Source organism: Euleptes europaea, chromosome 9, assembly GCF_029931775.1.
Source record: "Euleptes europaea isolate rEulEur1 chromosome 9, rEulEur1.hap1, whole genome shotgun sequence".
Taxonomy (NCBI): Eukaryota; Metazoa; Chordata; class Lepidosauria; order Squamata; family Sphaerodactylidae; genus Euleptes; species Euleptes europaea.
Window position 1 is genome coordinate 44,075,075 of NC_079320.1, and position 23,232 is coordinate 44,098,306.

The following is a 23,232-nucleotide window of genomic DNA, read 5'->3' on the forward strand; positions in this document are numbered from 1 at the left end:
TACTCAGAAAGATCTCAAAACTTTTAAGATGTGTTGTGAAAGAAATGCTGAAATATAAGTCATAAGAAGACTGCTTCTCAGAAAAATGAAAGTGCCTGGTCAAACTGGAGATTGTTTCCTACCCACAAATATGAATGCTAAAGCTGTAATTAACTCATTGGTTAGAATCCCAGTTTGTGGAGAGGAGACAATCTCCCACTTGCTCAGGGGACAGCTTTGGGGCACCCAGGAGTTAGACTGAAGATTTCCCAAACCAAGAAGCTATTGATCATACTCTGCACCAAGTGAGGATGAAGCAGCATGCAAGCACCGGTTTGTGCCTGTCCCAGATAAAGAGACGCAACACCTGAATGCTGCGTTTGCCTTGAGATGCCACACTCCTGTTTTCTAGTACCAAAATAGGAATGATTTCCAGATAGTTTGGTCTTCTTTACTAGAAGACATTCTTTTAGAAACCAGCAAGGTAGACAGTGCTGCTTTTGGATACCCTGTCTTGGCTAGCAATTGTGAACTTCTAAAAAGTTTGGAAGAGGTTCAATTGAAAATAAATTACGGTACCTTCAAAGAAAATATTCATCCAACTCAAGAGGGCTCTTTACATGATAGGCTCATTAGGCTGACAAAATTGTATCACCTAGGCCAGAGCCCTTATCTGTATTTATTTACTTAGAAAGTTTATATGCCAGCTCTCCAGAAACATGTTCAAGGTGGCACACAAGGTAAAAACAAATACAATACAATCATAAAAACAATTATCATAAAGTTATTAAAATTGAAACAAGCCATTAAAAACAGTATTAAGCACCCTCAGGCTAGGAGTGGACCATAAAAACAGCTTAAAAAGAAGGAAAGGACTGTTTAGAAATTAGTTGCCTCACTAATATAAAGTAGAAAATATTTGGATATAAACTTTCAACCTGTCCCCAAGACCTAAACTTGTGCTGCCATTACAGACCACAGATGAGTAAACATTAAAAAGGTGGCTCCCCTATCCTGATGCGAAACAACAAATAAGAAACTGAAGAGCCTGATGAAAGTCTTAGACCTGCCACTTTAATTTGAATTTCCTGGATTCCTAGACTGGAGGAAGGAGAGGCAGACTTTTCTTCCTGCCTAAAATATGGCTACTAAGGCAGATGCAATTCAGGACACATAAGGGGGGGGGAAATCAATGGTTGCCCATAGGGTTGCCAGGTCCTACCTGGCCACTGGTTGGAGCTTTTTTGGCATGGTTCTGTCCTAGGATGGTCAGTGTGCCCACCCAGCATTACATGGGATGCTCTAGCAATTTCCATGGACCATAGAGTTTTAGGGGGAGAGTGCTAGAACATCGCTGGCACGTCCGGAGTAAACACCCCACCTATTGTTTGAAAATAGTTCAAACTATTAAACATCCCACCTATTGTTTGAAAGAGTTTGTCTGGGCAGGCAAGAGCCTTCATTCCGGATAATCTCTTCACTTCAAGGATCATGTTCACTTGGCAAAGGGACCATCTCGGCTCCTAAATTGCCCTACTGAAATGGGGGGGGGTTAATGTATTTGGTACTGCCTCAATAAGTTAATTTGCTTCCATCAATTAATAAAATAAATATTTAGGTAATTATTCCTGCTTTTAAAGCTTTCAGCCTTCATTTTGCTTGTTGTGAGAAGGAAAAAACAACAGCAGCATCCAAGGCAAAACAAATCCATTCCTTCTATTTGCAGATTCTTCAGAAACAGAAAGCAAAGCAGACCGAAACTTCCAGAGAAACCATTGAAACAATTCCATGATAAATAATTCAGTTTCATTCCTCTCTTCCAGAACAAAGCTCCCCATATCACACTGTTTGGGATCTCTTTAAAGCTTTTTCACATAAAGTCTCCGGATTGTTAGTTTTTAAAAAAACACCTAGATAAGTGTGTACTCAAAAGATTTTAATATTACTTAATTTGTGATGGAACACCCACTTCTGCTGGAAAGCCTTGACTTAATCATTATGTTGGAATTCATTTGTTCTGACAATATTTGTGGCTGCTAAAACAACCACATAATACTCACCTAAGTAAGACAGATAAATTGACTGCTTAAGCTCCACCTAACCATTCTTTGCCTATAGCATACTTCCTCCCCTGGATAATTTTTGATGATTCCTCCCACCATTCCCCTGCTCAGCCAAAATTCCTCACACAGACAATTTAGATAAACAGATAGGCTGCTGTCCTTTGCTGGCAGTAACACTCTTCTCCTTATTCACCCTTTCGAATATGTGCAGAGCTTATCAGGAAAAACAAAAGATACTATTACTGTCTAATGCAAATACAATCTAATACAATATTTCTTTCCCCTTGAATATGGCCCCTACAAAAACAAATATTTACCATTTCCATGTAAAATCAAACACTGAAAATTTCCTCGAAATAAATTCCCTGTCAGTGTTTGAGAAGCAGGTCTTTAGACATCAGAAAAGGATCTCATCAAAAATTATAAAACACAGCCAGAATTTAGGACTGACTTTGAACAGGCAGAAAGTATCTGGTGAGATGAGTCCAGCATGAGAAAATAAACCAATGTCTTCCGTGTGCTTTCCCTGTTGCTGGTGTAGCTGCAAATAAAATGCAGCAGCAACGAGGCTTCCACATGGCAGATTTACCCATAGTTTCCCTGCCCCAATCCCCTAAAAGTGGTCACCACACTTCCCCTGGTCCACCAGGGTTTTTGCAATTTTTAAAAACCAACATTAGAATATTGCTATATTGATGTATGGCTGGAATAACAGGTGGAGCAGGTTCTCTGAATTTCCAGCTTTCATTTTTAAAAAAGGAAGTCTTTTGCAATATTCCCTTGCAATGATATGCCTTTTCCTTATATATCCATAAGGGAACAGGTAGAGTCTTTTAAAAAAGAAAGCTGAGAATTCAGAAAACCTGCTACACCTATTGTTACAATGGTATATAGATATAACAATGGGGGTTACCGCACTTGTATTCCCAGCGATGTATTAAGAGTTTGAAAATGTTATAAAAAATACTGTTCACACTTTGTTTGGCCCCTTTAGCTGTGAAGACGTCTTCCAACCATTTATAAGCCATGGTATCCAAAAACCCTTTTAAAGTGATGTTTTTATAACATTTTCAAACTCTTAATACGTCGCTGGGAATACAAAGTGCGGTAACCCTGAATATTCTAGTACCAATTAAAAAAATACCCCCTGGTGGTGAGGGAAGAAATGGCTGCTGAGGGGATAGGGTCTGGGAAAATGGCTGTCATGTGGGCCAGAAAATCTGAATTTACTCATGCACACAGCAGCCATCCAGGTTTTAATGCGATCTGTCTCAAAACTTCAGGCAGACTCAATGCAAATGGACAAAGAAAAAATTGCTTCTAATTGCCCACACAGGAATGAGGTAGACATGAAAGGAGATGGTAAAGCTAAGCAGGATCACCACTTAAGGTTGCCCAAGGGCACATGCCAGGCAAGTCAAAAGACAAAGACAATGTGGAGGTGTTTTTATGCTAATGCTACAGAAGGAGAATGAAATCAGGGAAGCATCCAAAGGTGATGAAGTAGTAATAATGAGAGACTTTAACTACCCTCATATTAACTGGATAAATGCATGCTCCAGTCAAGCCAAAGAGATAAATTTCTAGACACCCTCAATGAATGCCCTCGAACAGTTGGTCATGAGGGAGAGGGGAAGTGATCCTGGACTTAGTACTCTGTGGTGCTGCCAACAACTTAGTGCAGGATGTGGATGTAGTTGAGCCAATTGGCAATAGTGACTACAATGACATCAAATTTAATTTATATGTATGTGGGAAAGTGCCTGGGAAATCTCACACAATTACACAAGATAGAATTGTCAAGCATATAGAAGGGCAAGCCCTGCTGAGCAAAACCCAACATGGCTTCTGTAAAGGTAGGTCCTGTCTCACTAAACTTTTAGAGTTTTTTTGAAAGTGTCAATAAGCATGTAGTCAGGAATGAGTCTGTGGACGTTGTGTATTTGGATTTTCAAAAGGCTTCTGACAAAGTCCCCCACCAAAGACTGTTAAGCAAACTTCATAGTCATGGGATAAGAAGACAAGCCCTCTTATGGATTGAGAGCTGGCTGAAATATAGGAAGCAGAGAATAGGAATCAATGGTCAGTTCTCACAATTGAGGGATGTGAGCAGTGGGGTCCCTCAGGGATGTGCGTTGGGACGGGTGATTTTCAACCTGTTCATCAATGACCTGGAGTTTATTTAGAAATGCTATATGTAGGAATTGTTGTCCTAAAGGCATCATTTCACCCTTTGTTCCTGCAATTTTCATGTTTTCGTGAAGCTACAGCTTTTGTTATCTTACATATTCCCATTAATTGATGGAATGCTATTGGAGTATAATTCCCTTGAGGATAGCAGAGTTGTCCCTTTATCTTATGTATCTTTCTGTTTAAAGGCTACATTAATGAAAAAGAGCAAATGATAGGAGTTTTTACTGTCTGTAGCACATATAGTATATTGAGGTGGTGCTAGTTGGGTGGCTAATACAGTTTATTTGCTAAATGTATTTTAAGTAAAAAATGATCTTTTGAAAGCAAAGGTGATAAGATCTTGAAAAGATAAAGGTGGTGCTTTCTGTAATATAAAAGGCAATGGATTACAATATTCAAAATGTTTGCCTTAAAAAGTTCTCAGATATCTCTGTCTTCATTTCCTAATCTTTGACCTGCTGTTCTTCTACATTACTGGTCCTTCGTCAACCTTTCTTTCAGTAACTAACATCCTCTCTTGTTACTCAGTTCACAGACTTCAACAATGAAAATATAGATATAATTGTTTGCACATAAACTTATTGTTGTCCAAAACAGAAGGACTTTAGAAAAATACATAAATGTTTAATAAATATGTGCACTTTCTATCCTTTATCCCATCAATTTCTTCACATTCACATCTTGCTTTTTAGGCAATGGTGTGTGAACAAATCTGAGGAATTCTGAAATGTTCTTGGGGCAAGTAGTAGATTTGTGACTCACTGATTAGTAGATAAAGGGTTATACCTCTTAATTTGGGGTCATGAGCGCTCAACTGTCTTGTGCCGACCTTTAGTCATTACATTTCTAAGTTATGTCATTCAGGGGGTTGAGGGGGCAATTCCAAATGTTTACTTATTTGGTGCTTCTCTTCACACCATAGTGCTCATAGCTTACATGCTTGAATAGAATAACACACACACATATTTAGATAAGTTATTTATATACTGTCTCAGAGTCATAAGGCTCTGTTTAAGTTGTTTTGCGATATATATATTAGATTGGTTAAAAAAGTTGCAGATGAAACATGTAGCAGTCGCAGGGACCAACAGGATTATAGCCTCTTAAATGTTCTTTTTAAACATTGTTTTTAACCACATGTTAATTTTTAAAAATACGTTTAATAGGAACTCAGAATTAATCACTATCTAATAATTTATTTGAGGACTTTCAGCAAAAAACGACCCTTTAACATCATTTAGAAACTGGCTATAAATGGTAAAAACAATATTTAACAAGAAGTTAATATTAGCCAATTCCTTTCTCTTTTAATAAATTCATACCTATTTGAAACAGTTACTACAATGACACTGTTCCTAAACTGTTTAATGAATGGAGTCTAATTCTTTTTTGTCTTTTCCCTGTAATTAGTTTTACCATCTCTGTCCAGTTGTATAGTTTGTTGTACTATTATTAAATGGTACAATAAACAATGGTACAACATTATTAAATGGATAACAATTTCTATGGTCGGTAGTATTTTGCTTAGTTAATTCTAGCTATGTGTTCTTCAGCAACACTTTATCCTTGGAGAAAGTTAGTAATTATAACCATGGATGCTAGTTCACTACATACCCTAAATCATTACATTGCCCTGTGACTATTATCTCTAACCCTGCAAACTTGGCTACTTCACTGTTTAACCCCAACTCCAGGTCATTGATGAACAGGTTGAAAAGCACCGGTCCCAACACAGATCCCTGAGGCACCCTACTGCTCACATCCTGCCACTGGGAGAACTGACCATTGATTCCTACTCTCTGCTTCCTATTTTTCAGCCAGCTCTCAATCCATAAGAGGACTTGTCCTCTTATCCCGTGACTATGAAGTTTGCTTAGCAGTCTTTGGTGGGGGACTTTGTCAAAAGCTTTTTGGAAATCCAAATACACAATATCCACAGGCTCATTCCTGTCCACATGCTTACTGACGCTTTCAAAAAACTCTAATAGGTTAGTGAGACAGGACCTACCCTTACAAAAGCCATGTTGGGTTTTGCCCAGCAGACCTTGCCCTTCTATATGCTTGACAATTCTATCTTCAATAATACTTTCCACTAATTTACCTGGAACAGACGTTAAGCTAACTGGCCTGTAATTGCCTGGGTACCCCCTGGTACCTTTTTTATAAATGGGTGTTACATTGGCCATTCTCCAGTCCTCTGGTACAGAGGCTGATCGAAGGGACATATTACATATCTTTGTTAGAAGTTCAGCAATTTCCCAGCTGAGTTCTTGAAGAACTCTAGGATGAATACCGTCTGGTCCCTGTGACTTGTTAGTTTGCAGTTTGTCTAGACGTTCTAGGACTTCCTGCCTTGTTACCACTATTTGCCTCAGTTCCTCATTTTCCCCTCTCCAAAATCTCTGTTCAGGAGAAGGAATCTGCCCTGTATCTTCAACAGTGAAGAAAGATGAGAAGAATTCATTTAGTTTTTCAGCAATAGCTTTATCCTCCCTTAGAGTTCCTTTACTCCCATTGTCATCCAATGGTCCAACCGCATCCCCAGCTGGTTTCCTACTCCTAATATACTTAAAGAATTTCTTATTGTTTGTTTTGATGTGTTTAGCAATATGCCCCTCAAAATCTTTTTTTGCATCTCTAATTATCTGCTTGCATTTCCTTTGTGCAAGTTTGTGTTTGCTTCTGTTCGCCTCGTTTGGGCAAACCTTCCAGTCTCTGAAGGAAGACTTTTTTTCTCTAATTGCTTCCTTCACCTTACCCGTTAGCCATGGTGGTGACCTCTTGGACTTATTACTACCTTTCCTGACCTGCGGTATACAAGCTAGCTGAGCCTCTAGTAATGTGGACTTGAGTAATCCCCAAGCCTTTTCAAGAGATTTAACCCTCCTGTTCCTTTCAACTTCCTCTTTACCAGTTTTCTCATTTTAGAGAAGTTCCCTCTTTTAAAGTCAAAGGTAATTGTGTGAGATTTCCCAGTCACTTTCCCACTTGCATATAAATTAAATTTGATGCCATTGTGATCACTATTGCCAACTGGCTCAACTACATCCACATCCCGCACTAAATCACTGGCAGCACCACAGAGTATTAAGCAACATCTGTAGGTTTAAGAAATGAAGGCCCACTGAGATCTTATGGGACTATATTCTGTGATCTCAGTGACCATTCTGGTGGTTGCTCTGCAACCACAATATTGCCAAACCTTCCAACCTTTAACTTCTATCAGTCAAAAGCAGGGGAAAAGAGACAGACTGCAAAGGGTACAAGATGGGAGGGAGGAAGGAACTATGGGGGCTGCCAGGAGTTGGGGAAGAGGAAATAATGTAGAAGAGGGATATAGGGGGAAATGAGATACCCTCTATATGCCCTCATTGTTCCCTGCCTGTAGTTCCCCAGGATGGCTAAGAAATGGAACTCAGATAGGAACAAGATCAGTAAACGCGCTGAAATCATAAAGACTGTCAAGATGAGGGCCAAAATCTACTCACCATCAAGAAAATATGGTCACCAACCAATAGTAGGCTTATGTTGCTCCTCTGTCATGTGCCTACATACCTTACTTTCTGCCATATAAGGGAATGGCTGCTATTCACTCCTGAAAAGTGCTGCAGGTGGTTAAAATGTGCCCCCAACCCTCCACCAACACTAGCCGTCTGTCATATACCAACAGGGCGGACAAGTATACTTTTAGGTGGAGAATGTACAGATTGCACCTGCCTAGGTCCTTGTAATATAGAACCATCTCTGAAACTCTCGTGTAACATGTATTTCGCTAATGTGTGTGTATACATTTGTGTCTAAGGAGAGAATCTACATTTTCTGTCCCCTGCTTTCACTGAAAGTACAATGTAGCTAGAAGACCAAAATATCACATCCTATCTAGGAATGTGCTGAGATAATGAACTGGCAATATTTCTACATTTTGATACTGGCTTTCCAGATTTGCAAGAAGTTTTCCTGAACTTAGCACCCACTCAAAAAGAAACAGCCCAACATCAGTATTAGGTAGCACAGTTTAAATCCCCATAGAGAGATCCTATAATCAGCAGCCAATTGCTTGTGCATAAATTCCAAAGTCAATATAATGTGCATACATTTAACTGGTTACAGTATTATACCACAAATTGTCAAACACAAAAGGAGTCTTGTGGCATCTTAAAGACTAACCATTTTTTTTTTGTTTCATGTATATGTAGGGAAGGTTGCCAGGCACTGCCTTGCAACCACAAGGAGGCCAGGGGGAACACGGGAGGCACCATCAGGCAACAACCTCTCTAGGAACCATGGGAAAACTAGGCAATTCCTAGAGCAGACTGATATCACTTCTGGGGTTTTAGATTCTTCCCCCCCCCCCCGCCCACTAGCCACAGGACTGGCAGCAAGAAACAAGAGCTGGGGATGGGGGATCCCAGCAGGAAAATGGCATGGAATACAACCCCACATATTTTTCAAAGCTAGTACTAAGTAAATCCTCCTTTATTCTTAGGACACATAAGCTTTATTCTTCTGGTCTACCTAGAGGCCCTGCCAAATGAAGTAGTCAGAAAATGGATCTGAAGAAAGCATTCTCACGGCAATCCCATATTTCCATTATGCATTGAAATAAAATGCAAATGTGGAACAAAGACAGCAACTGAACAAGTTGCATGCCAGAAATGAAGACTGCCCATCTCATGAACTGATTATATGAATGCTATATATATTTCTAAAATACATCACAACTCCAATATGGCTTCTATAACTCTTTGCCTGAGGAAGATAAGAGTAACTGATTCTAATGGTACCTTTTTGCTTTAAGTATATGAAACTATAGTTGTACCATGTCTGCTACACTTATCATGATTGGTATAGAGACATTTTAATGTCTCCAAGTATTAAATCTATGTTAGCATTGAACATGGCACACTATTTTGATACAGCAGATTACACTAAAACTACCATTAATGTTTATTTAATACTCATGTACTAGATAACGTAGAATAGAAAAGACTCTCAGGTGCGGGAAAGGAAAGAACTGAATAATGCTCCTAGAGAGACACTCAAGAGTTCTAAGCATATAGCCAAATTCTCAGAACTGACCAGCATAATATTAATAGGCTACAAAATGCATCAAGTTGAAATGTCACTTCTTTAATTAATTAATTGCTGGTCAAAGGAGAAAAAGAAGACACACAAAAACAAGAACAGGTTGCTTGGTTGGAAGCCCAGAACTGTTGCCATGGTAGTTGGCAGGAAGTCACTGCTTAATGTTTTCTAGACTGATGCACAGTAATACAGGCTCCAGCATTTCACAGGATATAATGTAAATAGGAACATGCATGCAGCATAGCCTCCCACCAGCAATTAACCATGCTTAAGGTTCTGTCTGTTTTAGGTTGTATTCTTTTATAATGCATTACTCAGCCCTGCATTCTTGTAAAGTCAAGAAGATGTTTGTTCTTTAGGATAATTATCAACACTTCAAAATGAACCACATGTCACATGTGAATAGAGTGTGCTACATGGTACTTTAATAATCTGATGTGTGATCTGATTATGAAAACAAGGGTTGCAACCATACTGGAACTTTCCTCTGTAACTCTCTTCACAAGTAGTTTAGCTGGTGGGAAGGGCTTCACAAAAAGGATATTTGTGCTGGGTGGAGCGAAATAATATCATCATCAGCTGTTCATTCACAGCCCTGTCTCTTAAGTGGATTCGCTTGTCCAGGAGTGCAATTTCAGAAAAGTGTTTAGTCTCCATATCCCAAACAACTATCAGGCTTGAGGATTGTATCTTTACATACACCGGTAGACACTGATTGGCTTAATATTTCCCCTCCATTGAAACAAAATGAATTCTACATTTTCATGAATTTATTTGTGAGGAAAGGCTGTTTCCCCCACTTTCCTAGTGATATACTTTGCAACGAATTGTGCTTTTTTTTCAGGAATAAAAAAAATTGGGTCAATTATACCCTTGAGGAATCTTTCCAGGGCCTGAGGGGCGGCGGGGGCGGCTGTTTTTCAAGGTTGAGGCACCAAATTTTCACGGTAGCTGCTGGTGACTCATCTTAGAAGAACTACCAAGTTTGGTAAAGATTGGGTTAGGGGGTCCAATTTTATTGACCCCTATACATCCTCCATATGGGGGCCAATAAAATTGGACTCCCTGACCCAATCGTTACCAAACTTGAAATTCTTCTAAGGAGAGGCACCAGTAGTTATGCTGCAAATCTGGTGCCACTGCCTTTAAGAATAGCCCCCACAGAGTCCCATAAAGATTCCCCATAGACTATAATGGAGGGGCTTTTTTATTTATTTATTTTAGCGGTTGTAGCCAGTGATCCCAAATTATTCCAAAAAAGCTATTTTTTTCAGCTTTTTGGGATCGGGATTGCCATCTACAAGTTAAAACTGTTTTTTTTTTTTTTTCCGGAATACCCCCCCCCCCCAATTCCAATAAGGTACATTACAGCTTTTTTTTTTTTTTTTGGTCCAGATTAGCTGAATGCACACCCCTAGTAATTACTGTACTTACCCTAAAGGAAGACTACACTGAATTTAAGATGACCCCCCCCAAAAAAATGTTATGCCCCAAAAGGCTACGCCCAACCTTGGGTACCCAGCCCTGTACATACCTGTAACTTGTATGTGAATTTAAGATAGTCCCCTATTTTCTTGACAGCACGCCTAGGAAAACCTAGTCTTCCTTTCAGATATGTAAAATAATATTGTTGCCCTGCATGATTTATTTTATCTGTTGTTATTCTTTTTGCTAGTTAGTTGTTTCATACATTGGTTTTATAATATTTTGGGGGAAGTAAACAACTTTCAGAAGACTCAGTAGAAAAGCAGTATAAATATTTTAAAGGATTTATAATATCAATTGACTACATGAAATAATGAGGTATAAATAACAAGATAGCATTTAATCAAAACAAGCTAAAACAGAAAAAATGCTAGTCAAGGATCAAGTTTAAGGATCAAGCATACTAAGAAAATACATGCTGATCAGTTTAATATTTTGTTAAGCATTAGAAAACAAGAAGTACTTAATGGATAACTAAAATATAGTTTGTAATCTTCAAAATATTATATGGAGTGCTACATTAGATAAATTCAGCTAACTGCTGAGAGCTATATAACTGCGAAATAGGATTATCCTCACACAGATACTTCCTCTTTCCAAAAAAAGAGAGGCAGATATATACTTAATCTGATTTTAATGAAAGTACATTGTGTACATTATTTTTAATATTGGGAGTCAGATTAAAGTAACTATGTACGCCAATTAGCACTGCAAACCCTTGCTATTGACCTGGTACTGAACAATCTGTTATTATGCACCGTCCTATATATCATCTGTTCCCTTTGCTAGTCTATTCCAATAAGAGATGGACAGCTGCAACACTATCCCTGCTCAACCTGAGGACCATCTGACTTTAATTGTAGTACACAGCTTGATGTGGGTCTGGTTATGAGAAGCCAAAGTATCACAGTGTAATAATCTGGAAAAGCAGAAACCTGCCAGGCTCAGAGCTGAAACAGAGGCTTGAGCTGTCTGGTTGGCTGATGGGATGTAGGAAATATGATTAATGAGCAAGGTATAATGATATCAGGAACCCGATTAGCACCACAAAAAGGTCACAGATCAAAGCAGTGTGCATTTCATGAGGTCCAATCATTGCACAAAAATCTGTGGAGTAAACTGAAAGGGGGAAAACCTGTATGTGGTAGCTTACAAAATGGGTACTTAAAACTACCATCATAATTTATTGTGATCTACGAAGTTGTAAGGCTGTAATAAATGGACAGTTTGGGGTTTTGAAACACATCAGGGAACTAATAATATGCTATTAGAAATCATTCGTTCTCTAAGAATTAAAATGGAAAATATACAAATTTATAATTATGCTACCTATTCACATTTTTCAAAACTTATAAAAAGACTAATGAGAAAGCCCACTAATATATTTACTAGTGCTATGTAACTGCAAAACCATATCATGTAACCCCAAAATAAGCCATTCATTAATCATGTGTTTACATATATAGTCATTTGGATTCAATACATGCAAACTCTTGCACAAAGAGTGCAGTTCCCTTGTTATAGAAAACTATTCTTCCCATATCCACATGTGCCTACATGATGTATCTTGATGTACCCTTCAATATGCTTTAGGATAAAAGCTAGGGTAAACTCGGAAACAAAATAATGGCTAGGCATTCCCAAAAGGAATCCCATATATGGAGAACAGACAGGGAAGTAGAAAGAAGGAAGAACTGAAGAACTGGATTGTCAGCCTACTATTGTAAAGCAATGACAGAGAAGTCCACCCCCTTTTAGTTAGTTGTACGTAAATAAACCTCCCAATATATCTTTCAGTTATATAAAAAGGCATTAGAGATCTGAATAGAAATTACATTTTTATGATAAACTGAAGAATGGATATGTCCAAATCTGACAGCTTATTTGCAAATGCTACTGAAGACTCTGATGTCAAGATGTACACCATATAAAGTATTCAGGAGAAAATAAAGATTGACAAAATATGACCAAAATAACCATTTGCACTGGTTACCAGAGCAAGTGGAGATGCTCAGTTAATGTGTGGGGAAAAAATCGTTATATAGTATCTGTAAGTATCAGCTTTCAGTGAGTCTGTGGAAAAATAGGTCAAGTGAGAGATATTGAGTGGGGATGCAAAAATGCAGAAATAAAGAGCCCAGTGAAGTGGGAGGTGAAAGGCTGAAGCTTTGAAATTCCATTTTTTTTTTGTGATACTGTTGACATACATATGGGTAATAGTTTCTTGCTAAAATGCTACTAACCAGATAACTAATGTAGAGACTTGCATCTTTCTGCCCGTATTACACTTCTCCATTAATGATTTCAGTAATTTCAATGGTCACTGTGAATCTAGCAAACTATATAACTCTCATAAAATACATGAATATTGGGTTCAAAAAGTATTACATTACCGAAACTGAGGCCAAGTATAAGTATCAATGCATTTGGTTTTTATATAACGTCAAAATTAAGATCAACAATAATAACCATGAAGGCTAGGCATTCCCAAATCATTGTGTGCCTCTGAACTACCTCATTAGATCCCAACCTGTGTAAATTCTAGCTTTGCACAGAAAAGGGCAAATCTCATTCAAAGTAAAAACATTTAACATACAGAACATTTGACTGCTATCTTACCAATCTGTTTATGCGAACAAATTCTTCTGGGGTTTTGGCCCATGGCGGAAGTTCAACATCGGATACCACTGTTCCATCATCCATCACTCCAAGATTGTAATTATTCTCGTTGACAAACATCTCAGGAAGATAATAAAAATCAGGAATGAGTTCCTATATGGAAATGAAAAACAGTGACATGTTATAAATTGGCTTATCTCAGCATTCTCCTCATTATATAATCACTAAGTTTAAAAGTGCAATGGAAGAGCAGCTAGGACTTCTTGATACCGATCTGGCTTTGTTAGTATTCTTTACATCCAGAAAATATTGAATGACATTTTGCTGAGAGCAAAAAGAGGAGCATGAAGAAAGGAATGCAAGAATTTCCTGGAAATACGTTTATGCCTTTTAATGCCTGAGCACAGATGTGTTCTGCTTTGACTGTAAATCAATACATGAAAAATCAAGGCACCTGATTAGATCCATAAAAGTATCTAATTAAGACATTTTATGATGAAAACAAAATTTAGATGGAAGCTGTAAATACTTAACTATCATTTTTATGTTCATATCTTACTATTTCATATTTTCAAAAAGATCACCATATTCAGCAGCATTCTAATATGCACTAGGTGTGAAGGCGGTCATAAAATATACATGTCAGTTTATTCACCAATAATAAGCTATTGAAAACATACTTCATTTCAAAGATCAGCCTGTCTGCATCTTAATTGAAGCCTTGGTATGAAAAAGGGTTCTTTTTAATTTTTTGATGATCAGCCTTCTTTCACCCAAAACACATCACAAACTGGCTTCTACTATCTCAACTTTAAGAAGTGACAAGAGGATTCCTTGGTCTGTATATGGTAGCTGCCAAGTCATTGTCCCACTACATCTCTCAATTATAGCCAAATCTAAGAAAAAACATTAACACTTTAAAAATATTTTTTACACCAATATAGTGCACACTATATTACACTATATATATACTAATATAGGATATTTTTCAGGAATTTCATTCAGCATAAATGTTATCTTCAGTTTGTATCATCAAAATGTGTGTGATGCAATATTTTGATACCCATTAAAGCAATCAAAAGAAGCTGTTGAAACTTTAATTAGTTCAAATGCCAAACAATTAGCTATAAGGAACAAAAACAAGGAGAAATATTAAATGTGTGACAATTTGTTGTCATTTATTTTGTAAAATATGGGTAATTCAAAGGTTGGCTGGTTAAGTATTGCTTTTCTGTTTTTATGTTTCTAGAACGTTTAACACATGGTTTGCATTTGAAAAATATATATTATAATGAACCTTTATATGAATGTCCATCTAACAAAACCACGGTTAAACCAAGCAATACAACAGATTTCTGTGGGGAAATAGCAGTTTCTTTTAAAGTTCATTTCTTAAATGGAAAACAAAACCTTTTTAATTAATTCAGGAAATGATTTTATACTAAACAACTGGTGTAAAAGTGGTTTTCTCTTCTAACAAGTGAAAAAGCATGCCATTTAATAAGCAGAAAAACGTATTATGTGCCTAACTATATCAGAGGCCCAGTAGATCAGATTCTAAATCCACTCTTGACATGGGTCAATGGAGCAGTGGTCTTCCAGATACCACCCTCAGGGTCAACTATGGCCAGAATAGTCTTCCAAATAGCAGAGTGCAAGACCAGGTCATCAGATTATAGACAGGGTCAGCCTAGAGTTGTCAGAGCAAAGCAAGAAAAAAATTCACTTAGGAATTAAGCTATTAGCACCTCAACCTTTGTGAGAAACACTGTACAGCACTATATCACACATGTTTGTATACAGTCACATTAATTCCTTAAAAACAAAATCAGAATGAGATTTTAATACAAAATGCTTGAAAACAGCAAACAGTTTGGAGACTATCAGTTACATAAATAAGAGTACGTAGCACATTGCATAATAAAAAGGATTTCTGTGATCGGTTTAAGGTATATAATGCAAAAGAGACGTATTTTTCTCAATTTTCAACTCAATTAACAGCCAATATAATAGTGTACATTTCAGTCATAAACTCAGTACCCAACCCATTTAAGCTTATTTTAATTTCATCTATGAAATTATATTCATTTTATTATTTGCTAAAAAAATATACAAAATATATCTGTATTCAGGAAGTTTTTATTAAAAATTATCACTGAATGGCAACAGTGAATAATTATTTATTTAAATCACTATAGTTCTTTCTAAGGCAAATGCAGAAAACAAATTGCATTTAAACCATTAAAAGAGTTTCACAGCTAGCATCAATGCCCCACAGTGCAATCCTGAACAGCCACATACTGAAGGATGTAACTCTGTTTAGGATTGCACCATCAGGGAAGTCCCTAGTCTAAATTCCAGCTCTACAAAGAAGGTTACCCTGGGGCTATTGTATAGATTATTAATGTAATGTATGAACACTTAAAACATACAATGCCAATACTTCTTCATTTTTTTATTACTATAGTCCTGCCTGGCTTTTCTCGAACTCATCTGTTTTCCTTCTCCCTGGATCCCTATGTAGCCATAACTATCAATGCTAGTATATATTAACAGACAAGTTTTCAGTGCCTGTCTCAACGGAGCCTCTATCAAAGGATTGGATGATAGCCTATGGTTTCTTTTCTGTCTTCTGATCTTTATTTGAGAGGGCCTAGAATTTCTCAAAGACAAATAAATGAACAAAAACAATAGCTGAGAATCAGGAAGATAGAGTCAAATCTAAATGATACCTTTACAATGTAGATAAAATATCAGGCCTAAGTGAGCAAATACATAATTTGCCATAGATACAGGATTGGATCCAGAAAGGCAAAAGAAGAAGATTCTTTGACTGCATTTTAAAGCCTGTTTTCACTGGTGAAAGAGAAGTTCTGGATCCTGAACAGCAGTTTTAGTGAAAATCATAAAAAAATCTAGAAAATTTTTTTCATATTTCTGCTCTAGTTTAATTTCATATTTCTGTTCTAGTTTAAGTGACTAGTTAGGATATTAGTATCTGGGTACTTTCACATGAATGCATTTGCAAGTCCAAGTGCTAAATATTTATTTACTTCATTTATTACCCATTTTTCTCCCCAGTGGGGACCCAAAGGGTCTTACAATATTTGCCCCTTTTCAATTTTATCTCATAACAAAGTTATGAGACGGTTAGGCTGAGAGTGTGTGACCTGCCCAAAGTAACGCAGCAAACTTCTATAGCAGAATGGGGATTTAAACCTGGGTCTCCCAGATCGTACAGCAGCACTAAACCTCTAAACCACACTGGTGGTGGTACTAATAATACTAATACTAATAATAATTTCTGTATCTTCATGTCGTTTTATTGGGAATGGAAGTCTTTGCCTGGTCACTTCCATGAGGAAAAACTTCATCAATTCATTGTTTCCTGTTGAGCTTCCTATTACTGTGGAATTTTCGAGCACCAGTTAATCACAGAATCACTGGCTCAGAAAGTAATTTTTTTCTGTTTAGCCAAATTGTCAATTGTATTTTCCACAGCTGCGTCTCCTTCCAAACCAACCCCTTATATTGTAGCTTCAAAACACAAACTAACTGTTACACTTCCACTAAAACATACATGCTATTTTTCTCAGGATGTCCTCAACAAATAGTACTAAGTTTTTACTGTGCATGCACAATAAAGGGTGGTGATGAAAGAATGCTTTCACAGCAGGTGTTCAATTAACAAAGAAATAGCAAATGCAAGTCCAATCGCATCTGAAAGACCAACAAAATTTTCCATGGTATAACACAGCTTATCACTTCAAAGAAATACAGTTAGTCACTGAATCAGCATTTAAATCGACTCTTCTTATACTGTGATCTTTTCCCCCACCCTTAGGTCTTGTTGCCTGAACCTATTTCTATACTGCAATACTGTGCTAAGGTGAACTTATTTATACAAGGCTCAATGCAGTCAAAGTTTGGTATTTTCAATTACACATACACTTTGTTCTTCCACTGAAATAAGTGGGACTCTAAAGTGCTTCCCTTTGACTGGATCCTTCTCACAATCTTTATAATTTGTGACTTATGAGGCAATTATTTGCCAGTTTAATTTATTATCCCAGGTACAAAGTTTTACTTTTAAAATAAAATGGGACAGAATCTAAGTTTAGGAAGTGCCAGGTCAGTTAAGTCATACTACTCTATGGTTTATTTTGAAAATGAAAAATGGATGACAAAAAAGGCAAGTACTTAGAGAGAGCCCATGATTAGATGCTTCAGAGAGGGGCTGTCCTAAAATCTGGAAGAGGCATTCCATATTATAAGAATCTCATGGGCTAGATTTGGAAGCAATTTGTGTCATTTGGTATCATGCCAGAGGAAATAACATTGGAGCATATATGTGGTCACAACCAATCCTAGTCATTCTGCAATGAAAGCCTGAGATGTGATCAACGCATCAGACTAATCCAGAACTACAGTATAACCTTTTCTTGAATTGCAAATTTAATTTTTAAGTGATGATGCTTTGCATCTGTTTCTTTTTGCCTATATGGCTCAAACAACGCAATTAACAGTTTGATAGCAGGATGGAAGAATGTTCAAACTGCAGATTCCTGTCTTATCTTTCCTTTATGGTCAGGTAAGTAGTAAAGTGTTTTTTGTTTTTTTTGCTGCTCGGTCAAACATATGTTTTTACTGCATAGTTATATACAATGTAGAGCATATTTTACCTTCCAAAAATACCTTTAAAATATTAGACAGATGTGAACTTTGACACAGTTAACTACAATTTGACTTTTACTACGGATAATTTTCATCTGATGGATCATATAGCAAATAAAGATAGTCATGCTCTCTTATGAAAGTTGTTGTATGAGAATTGACTGAATTCAGGTGAATTAGATATACAAAACAATTTTTTTAAAAAACTATCATTGTATACAAACATTTTCATATAAAACCACTGTGGCATTTATCAAAGCCGAATCATAAACCACAATAGCAAATAGGTACTGCATCAAAATGGAAGGAGGGGGCAATACAGTTCAACAGATGAAGCCACTCTGTATCCATTACAAATCAGAACCAGACTGCTTCAGTATTTGAGTGTTATCCAAAAAGGACTCAGTTTGATGCCCCCAGACCTCTATACCACCCCTAGGGTCGCCAGGCACAGCGTGGCACCAGTGGGGGAAGGGGGGGGAAGGTGTCAGTGATGGTATGAAGTCACTTCTGGTAATATCCAGAAGTGACATCTACGAATTGCCAGGAACTCTGTGATAAAACCATAGAGTTTCTGGCAATTTCTATAAGAGGACTACCATCACTTCCAGGTTTTCCTCAGAACTGACATCATACAGTGGTCCCAATGGCCATTAATTTTTTTTATCTTGTTGCCACTTGGACTGGTGGCTGGAAATGGAGGCAGGGGATTCTCCCACCTGGCTACCTACACCCACTGGCCTTCACTGCCATGTCTTCCTTTTCCAAATTGACCGTAGCAAAACAAGGTGATGGAGGGGAATAGCCCATTCCTGAAGGGGGGCAAAGCTCCTTAGGAGTTGGCATGACCCCACACCAACATAGGCGCCACCTTATCATGGAATAAGGTGGCACCTACGCCAGCATAAGGGCAAATACGCTGGTGTCCGGGAGGCACCAACACAGACACGCCAGCTAACATTCCCTTCCGGGAAAGCCTGCGCTGGTATGGGGGCGTTCCTGGGGTGTTCCTGGGGGAGGAGCTGCCATTAGGCAACTTCCTTGCCCCTTTCACCTCGGGAACACCCCCTCATGCTGCGGTGGTGCTGTGCCATTTATTTGTTCATGGTGCAGACCCATTGGAGACAATGGGGGACTCCCCCCCCCTTAATTTTTAAACTTTTTTTGCCTCTACGGTTTGGGCTGCCTGTTCTCATCATAGTTAAAACCTAAGGCTTAAGGCCTAGATTCTGCTGTGAGCACTGGGATAGTATGCAGTTAGCACTGGGTAGGATGGAAAGTCTTGATTCTCAGAACTCCTTGCACAGCTGAGAACATGTGTAGCAACATTCTTTGATGCTAGGAAGCATTGGGAATTTCTTTATTCCTATTTCCTGCTGCCATCCAGATGTTGCCCTGAATGCTCACAGCATAAAACAGCAGCAGAAAGGACCCATTCAGAATCAAGGCCAGGAGGAGCTCAGCATCACTAATCACGTCATCAAGCCATATTTAGATACAATCATGACTATAACTATATCACAAAAATATAATGAAGCAATGCATAGTGCAACAATTAATCCACAATTCTTAGTAATCTTAGAATTACTTATTTGCATTGTTAAAATTACGGACTTGTGCTAATACAAGACAATCTACAACTATATTTTTTCCTCTCTTCCTTTGATATATCTAAACATGTTAAGTCATCCCATCTCTCTTTTTGGGAAAATTGTGAAACCAGAGATTCTTTAATTGGAAATGCCAGACACTGAATCTGGGATCTTAGGCAGGCACAGCACATGTCTCACTACTGAGCTATGCTCTTCTCCTCTACGTTTATTGGGTTTATTCCTTACAGGAGATGCTATTGTTCATATAGGCGTACAGTAAAAAAAAAAAACACTACTGAAATACTACATTTGTTTATTCCTCTGCTGGAGGAAGTGCTGTGCATGTGCTCATCTTTGCTGGCCTGGGTGAGAAGGAGCATAGGAACAGTGGCTTCTAGCTTTGCCATATACCAGTGGCACCCACACTCCTCCTTACCAGCCCCACTGTGGAGTAAGGAGAGCTTAGGAAAAATAGCTCACCAGGATTTCCCCCTATAAGAAGAATAAGAAGAGTGGGCTTTTATACCCCACTTTTTCTCTACCTTTAAGGCAGGGGTGGGGAACCTTTTTTCTGCCAAGGGTCATTTGGATATTTATAATATCATTCGCGGGCCATACAAAATTATCAATTTAAAAATTAGCTTGCTATATTTGGTCAAACATTTAGCCAAGAGACATGACCGGAGACGGCTCCGAGTGTCTGCCATGTAGAGCGACTCGCATTTGAGCTCTGCCGTTGCCAGCTGGGCCCGAGAGATTCAGGCAGGGCAGCAAACACAAGACACAGTTTGTTGGGAGGTCCTAGCAGCTCCATAGCTAATGACTCTTCTTCAAGGGGGGTGGGAAGGTTCCTTTTCTCAACAAAACAAACTCACATCAGCCTTGAATAGAGGCTATTCCTGTCCACGGGAGGGGGCGGATTGCCAGTCTTAGATCCTTCTGAGCTAGAGATCTGCCAGGACCCACAAAGGGCCAGACCAAATGATTTCACGGGCCTTAAACGGCCCCCGGGCCTGATGTTCCCTACCCCTGCCTTAAGAAGTCTCATAGCAGCTTACAGTTGCCTTCCCTTCCTTTCCTCACAACAGACACCATGTGAGGTAGGTGGGGCTGAGGGAGTTTTGAGAATAGCGCAAGGTCACTCAGCAGGCTTCATGTGGAGGAGGGGGGAAACGAACCCGGTTCTTCAGATTAGAGTCTGCCACTCTTAACTACTACAATCCACCCCTGCTCACCACTTTGTGACATTTTAATGTATGCCATCCCTTTTTACTAAACTGTTTCAAGTAAGGGCAAATAATAACAGAACTTCTGGCTTTTCATATTTATTTCATATAACCTGCAGTTAAAAAGCTAGGCTGAAAGTGTTTAAAAATTACATTTCAAAAACCACTTTTGAATCTACAATCAGTGACAACAGTACTTCTACAGGAATACTTCCCCAGGTTTATCCACTGTTACTAAATTTAGATACTACCCCTTTAAGTTACATGAAAAAATAGGAGAAAGATGAAAGAACGGGTTTGAATTTAGAGAAATGGAAATGGATCTGGGAAAATGTCATCTCAAAATTAATTTTGATGCATTTCAAAAAAAGGTTTAAAAATGTGGTCTTTTACATTAGATTATATAAGACCACTTATATAAAGAATTTTTACCAGATGTATGTGGAGATGCGGTTGGGGTTATGCAGATTTGATACACGTTTGCGTATGTCCAAATCTTGACATTTTTGGCAAAAAGTGATGCAATTTTTCAGTAATATGTTACACAGTATACCACTGGATCCTAAGATAATTCTACTACTAGGACATTAAAAGGACTGGTAACTACGTGAAACATTCACAATGTACAAATACATTTTGTGGATGCTGGGCAATTTTTATTATGCATTTGGACAAAAAAAGTTAGAAAAGATATATCCGTTTTATTTTTATGAATTGTTATAAATCGGCTTCTCTCTTTTTTCCTTTCCTTTGTCTGCCTTTCTTTCAATCAAGGTATTATGTAGTGTAAATCATGCAATAATTACAATAAAAAAACTGAAACCACAAAATATAAAAAACAAAAATTACTCTTCACAGGATAATTTAATATTTGTACTGTCATCTATCTTTTGGTCAGGAAAAAGAGGATGGAAGGAGGGGGCTAAGACAGGAGAGAGAAAAAACCCTCAACAGATCACACTTTAAACACCATTATAAATGTTTAAATATATCCCAACATGTTTCAAGAGCACTCTGTTCTTTAGGGTAACTCTTTTTTTTCCATTGTAGAATACAATGATAGTAAACTTCTTAAGAAAAACTCCTTGCTACTTTAAAAAAAAAAGGTATTTTGAGGCACTTCTCAGGTTTTCCTCCTTTTCTGGCTCCATCTAAATTTTGCTAAAATCTAGAAAGGTCATATCTATAGAGATTTTGATAAGAGATGAAACATGCCTGAGTGAATTACTAAAATTATGTCTGTGTCATACACTACAAATCTGTAACACTGTTCATTAGTCATCCATAGAGTCCCAAGGGACCATGACATTTGTAAAGAAAATATTCTTTTTTAAGTCCAAATTGAAAAATTAAGAACTAAGTCTAAATTGAGAAATTCCTTTGTGGTATAACAAACTCATCTCACAGGATTGTCTACTGCTTCAGGATGTAAAGCAAAAAATATTTAACATTGCTTTGCAGGGAGCTCAATCACTGTTAACCATTCTGATAAATTCAGGGTTTACAAATGCAGGCTATGAGGGCAAAGAATAAAGAGCAGATACAACAATTTGGGATTAAACAGACCACAGCTTTATTAATGACACACAGCTTTTAGAATAAATGATCAATTTGGAGGGCAGTCAATAACCCCAGCCTTTTGAAAGGTCCAAGTAGGAGGGCCTAGATAACCAGTGATCTGGTACAATTTTAATTGTTCTGATGTTCTCACCTCACTCTCATAAAGAAGGCCACATGAGATAGACTAACCCTACTGAACCCATGCACAACACTTTCTGGTTGTACCATTCCTCTGCTAGCAAAATCAGCTGTTCCATTAGCTCAGGGGTGGGGAACCTCCGGCCCGCAGGATCATTTCATCCGGCCCCCGGCCCACCTGCAGAGGGTCACCTGCCAAGCCCCTCCCTGCTTGAACCCCCGGCTGGCGTGCACTTTCCGAGCGGCTGCCGGAGGGCCCCCTGGCCAGCCTCTCCCCGCTGGATCTCCCAGCTGGCGCATGCTTCCTGCACAGCAGCCAGAGAGACCCCTGCCAAGCCCCTCCCCTCTTGAACCTTTAGCTGGCGTGCGCTTCCCAAACGCCCGCCAAAGGGCCCCCTGGCCAGCCCCTCCCCGCTGGATCTCCCGGCTGGCGCACGCTCTTCCTGCGCGGCAGCCAGACAGCCCCCTGCCAAGCCCCTCCTCGCTTGAACTTCCGGCTGGCACGCGCTTCCTGTGTGGCCGCCAAAGGGCCCCCTGGCCACCCCCTCCCCACTGGATCTCCCGGCTGGTGCACACTTCCCGCGCAGCAGCCTGAGGGACCCCTGGCCAGCCCCTCCC

At 38.6% G+C, this 23,232-nt stretch overlaps 1 protein-coding gene across 2 annotated transcripts in view; it reads right to left on the minus strand.

The window, feature by feature from the left end:
- Window positions 1-23,232, minus strand: part of LRBA (LPS responsive beige-like anchor protein) — a 445,808-nt gene that overhangs the window by 82,343 nt on the left and 340,233 nt on the right. For both annotated transcript variants that reach the window (XM_056855892.1, XM_056855891.1), the window contains one exon: window positions 13,425-13,577. In XM_056855892.1, the coding sequence (XP_056711870.1) occupies window positions 13,425-13,577 (153 nt within the window). The remainder of the gene's footprint in view (window positions 1-13,424; window positions 13,578-23,232) is intronic.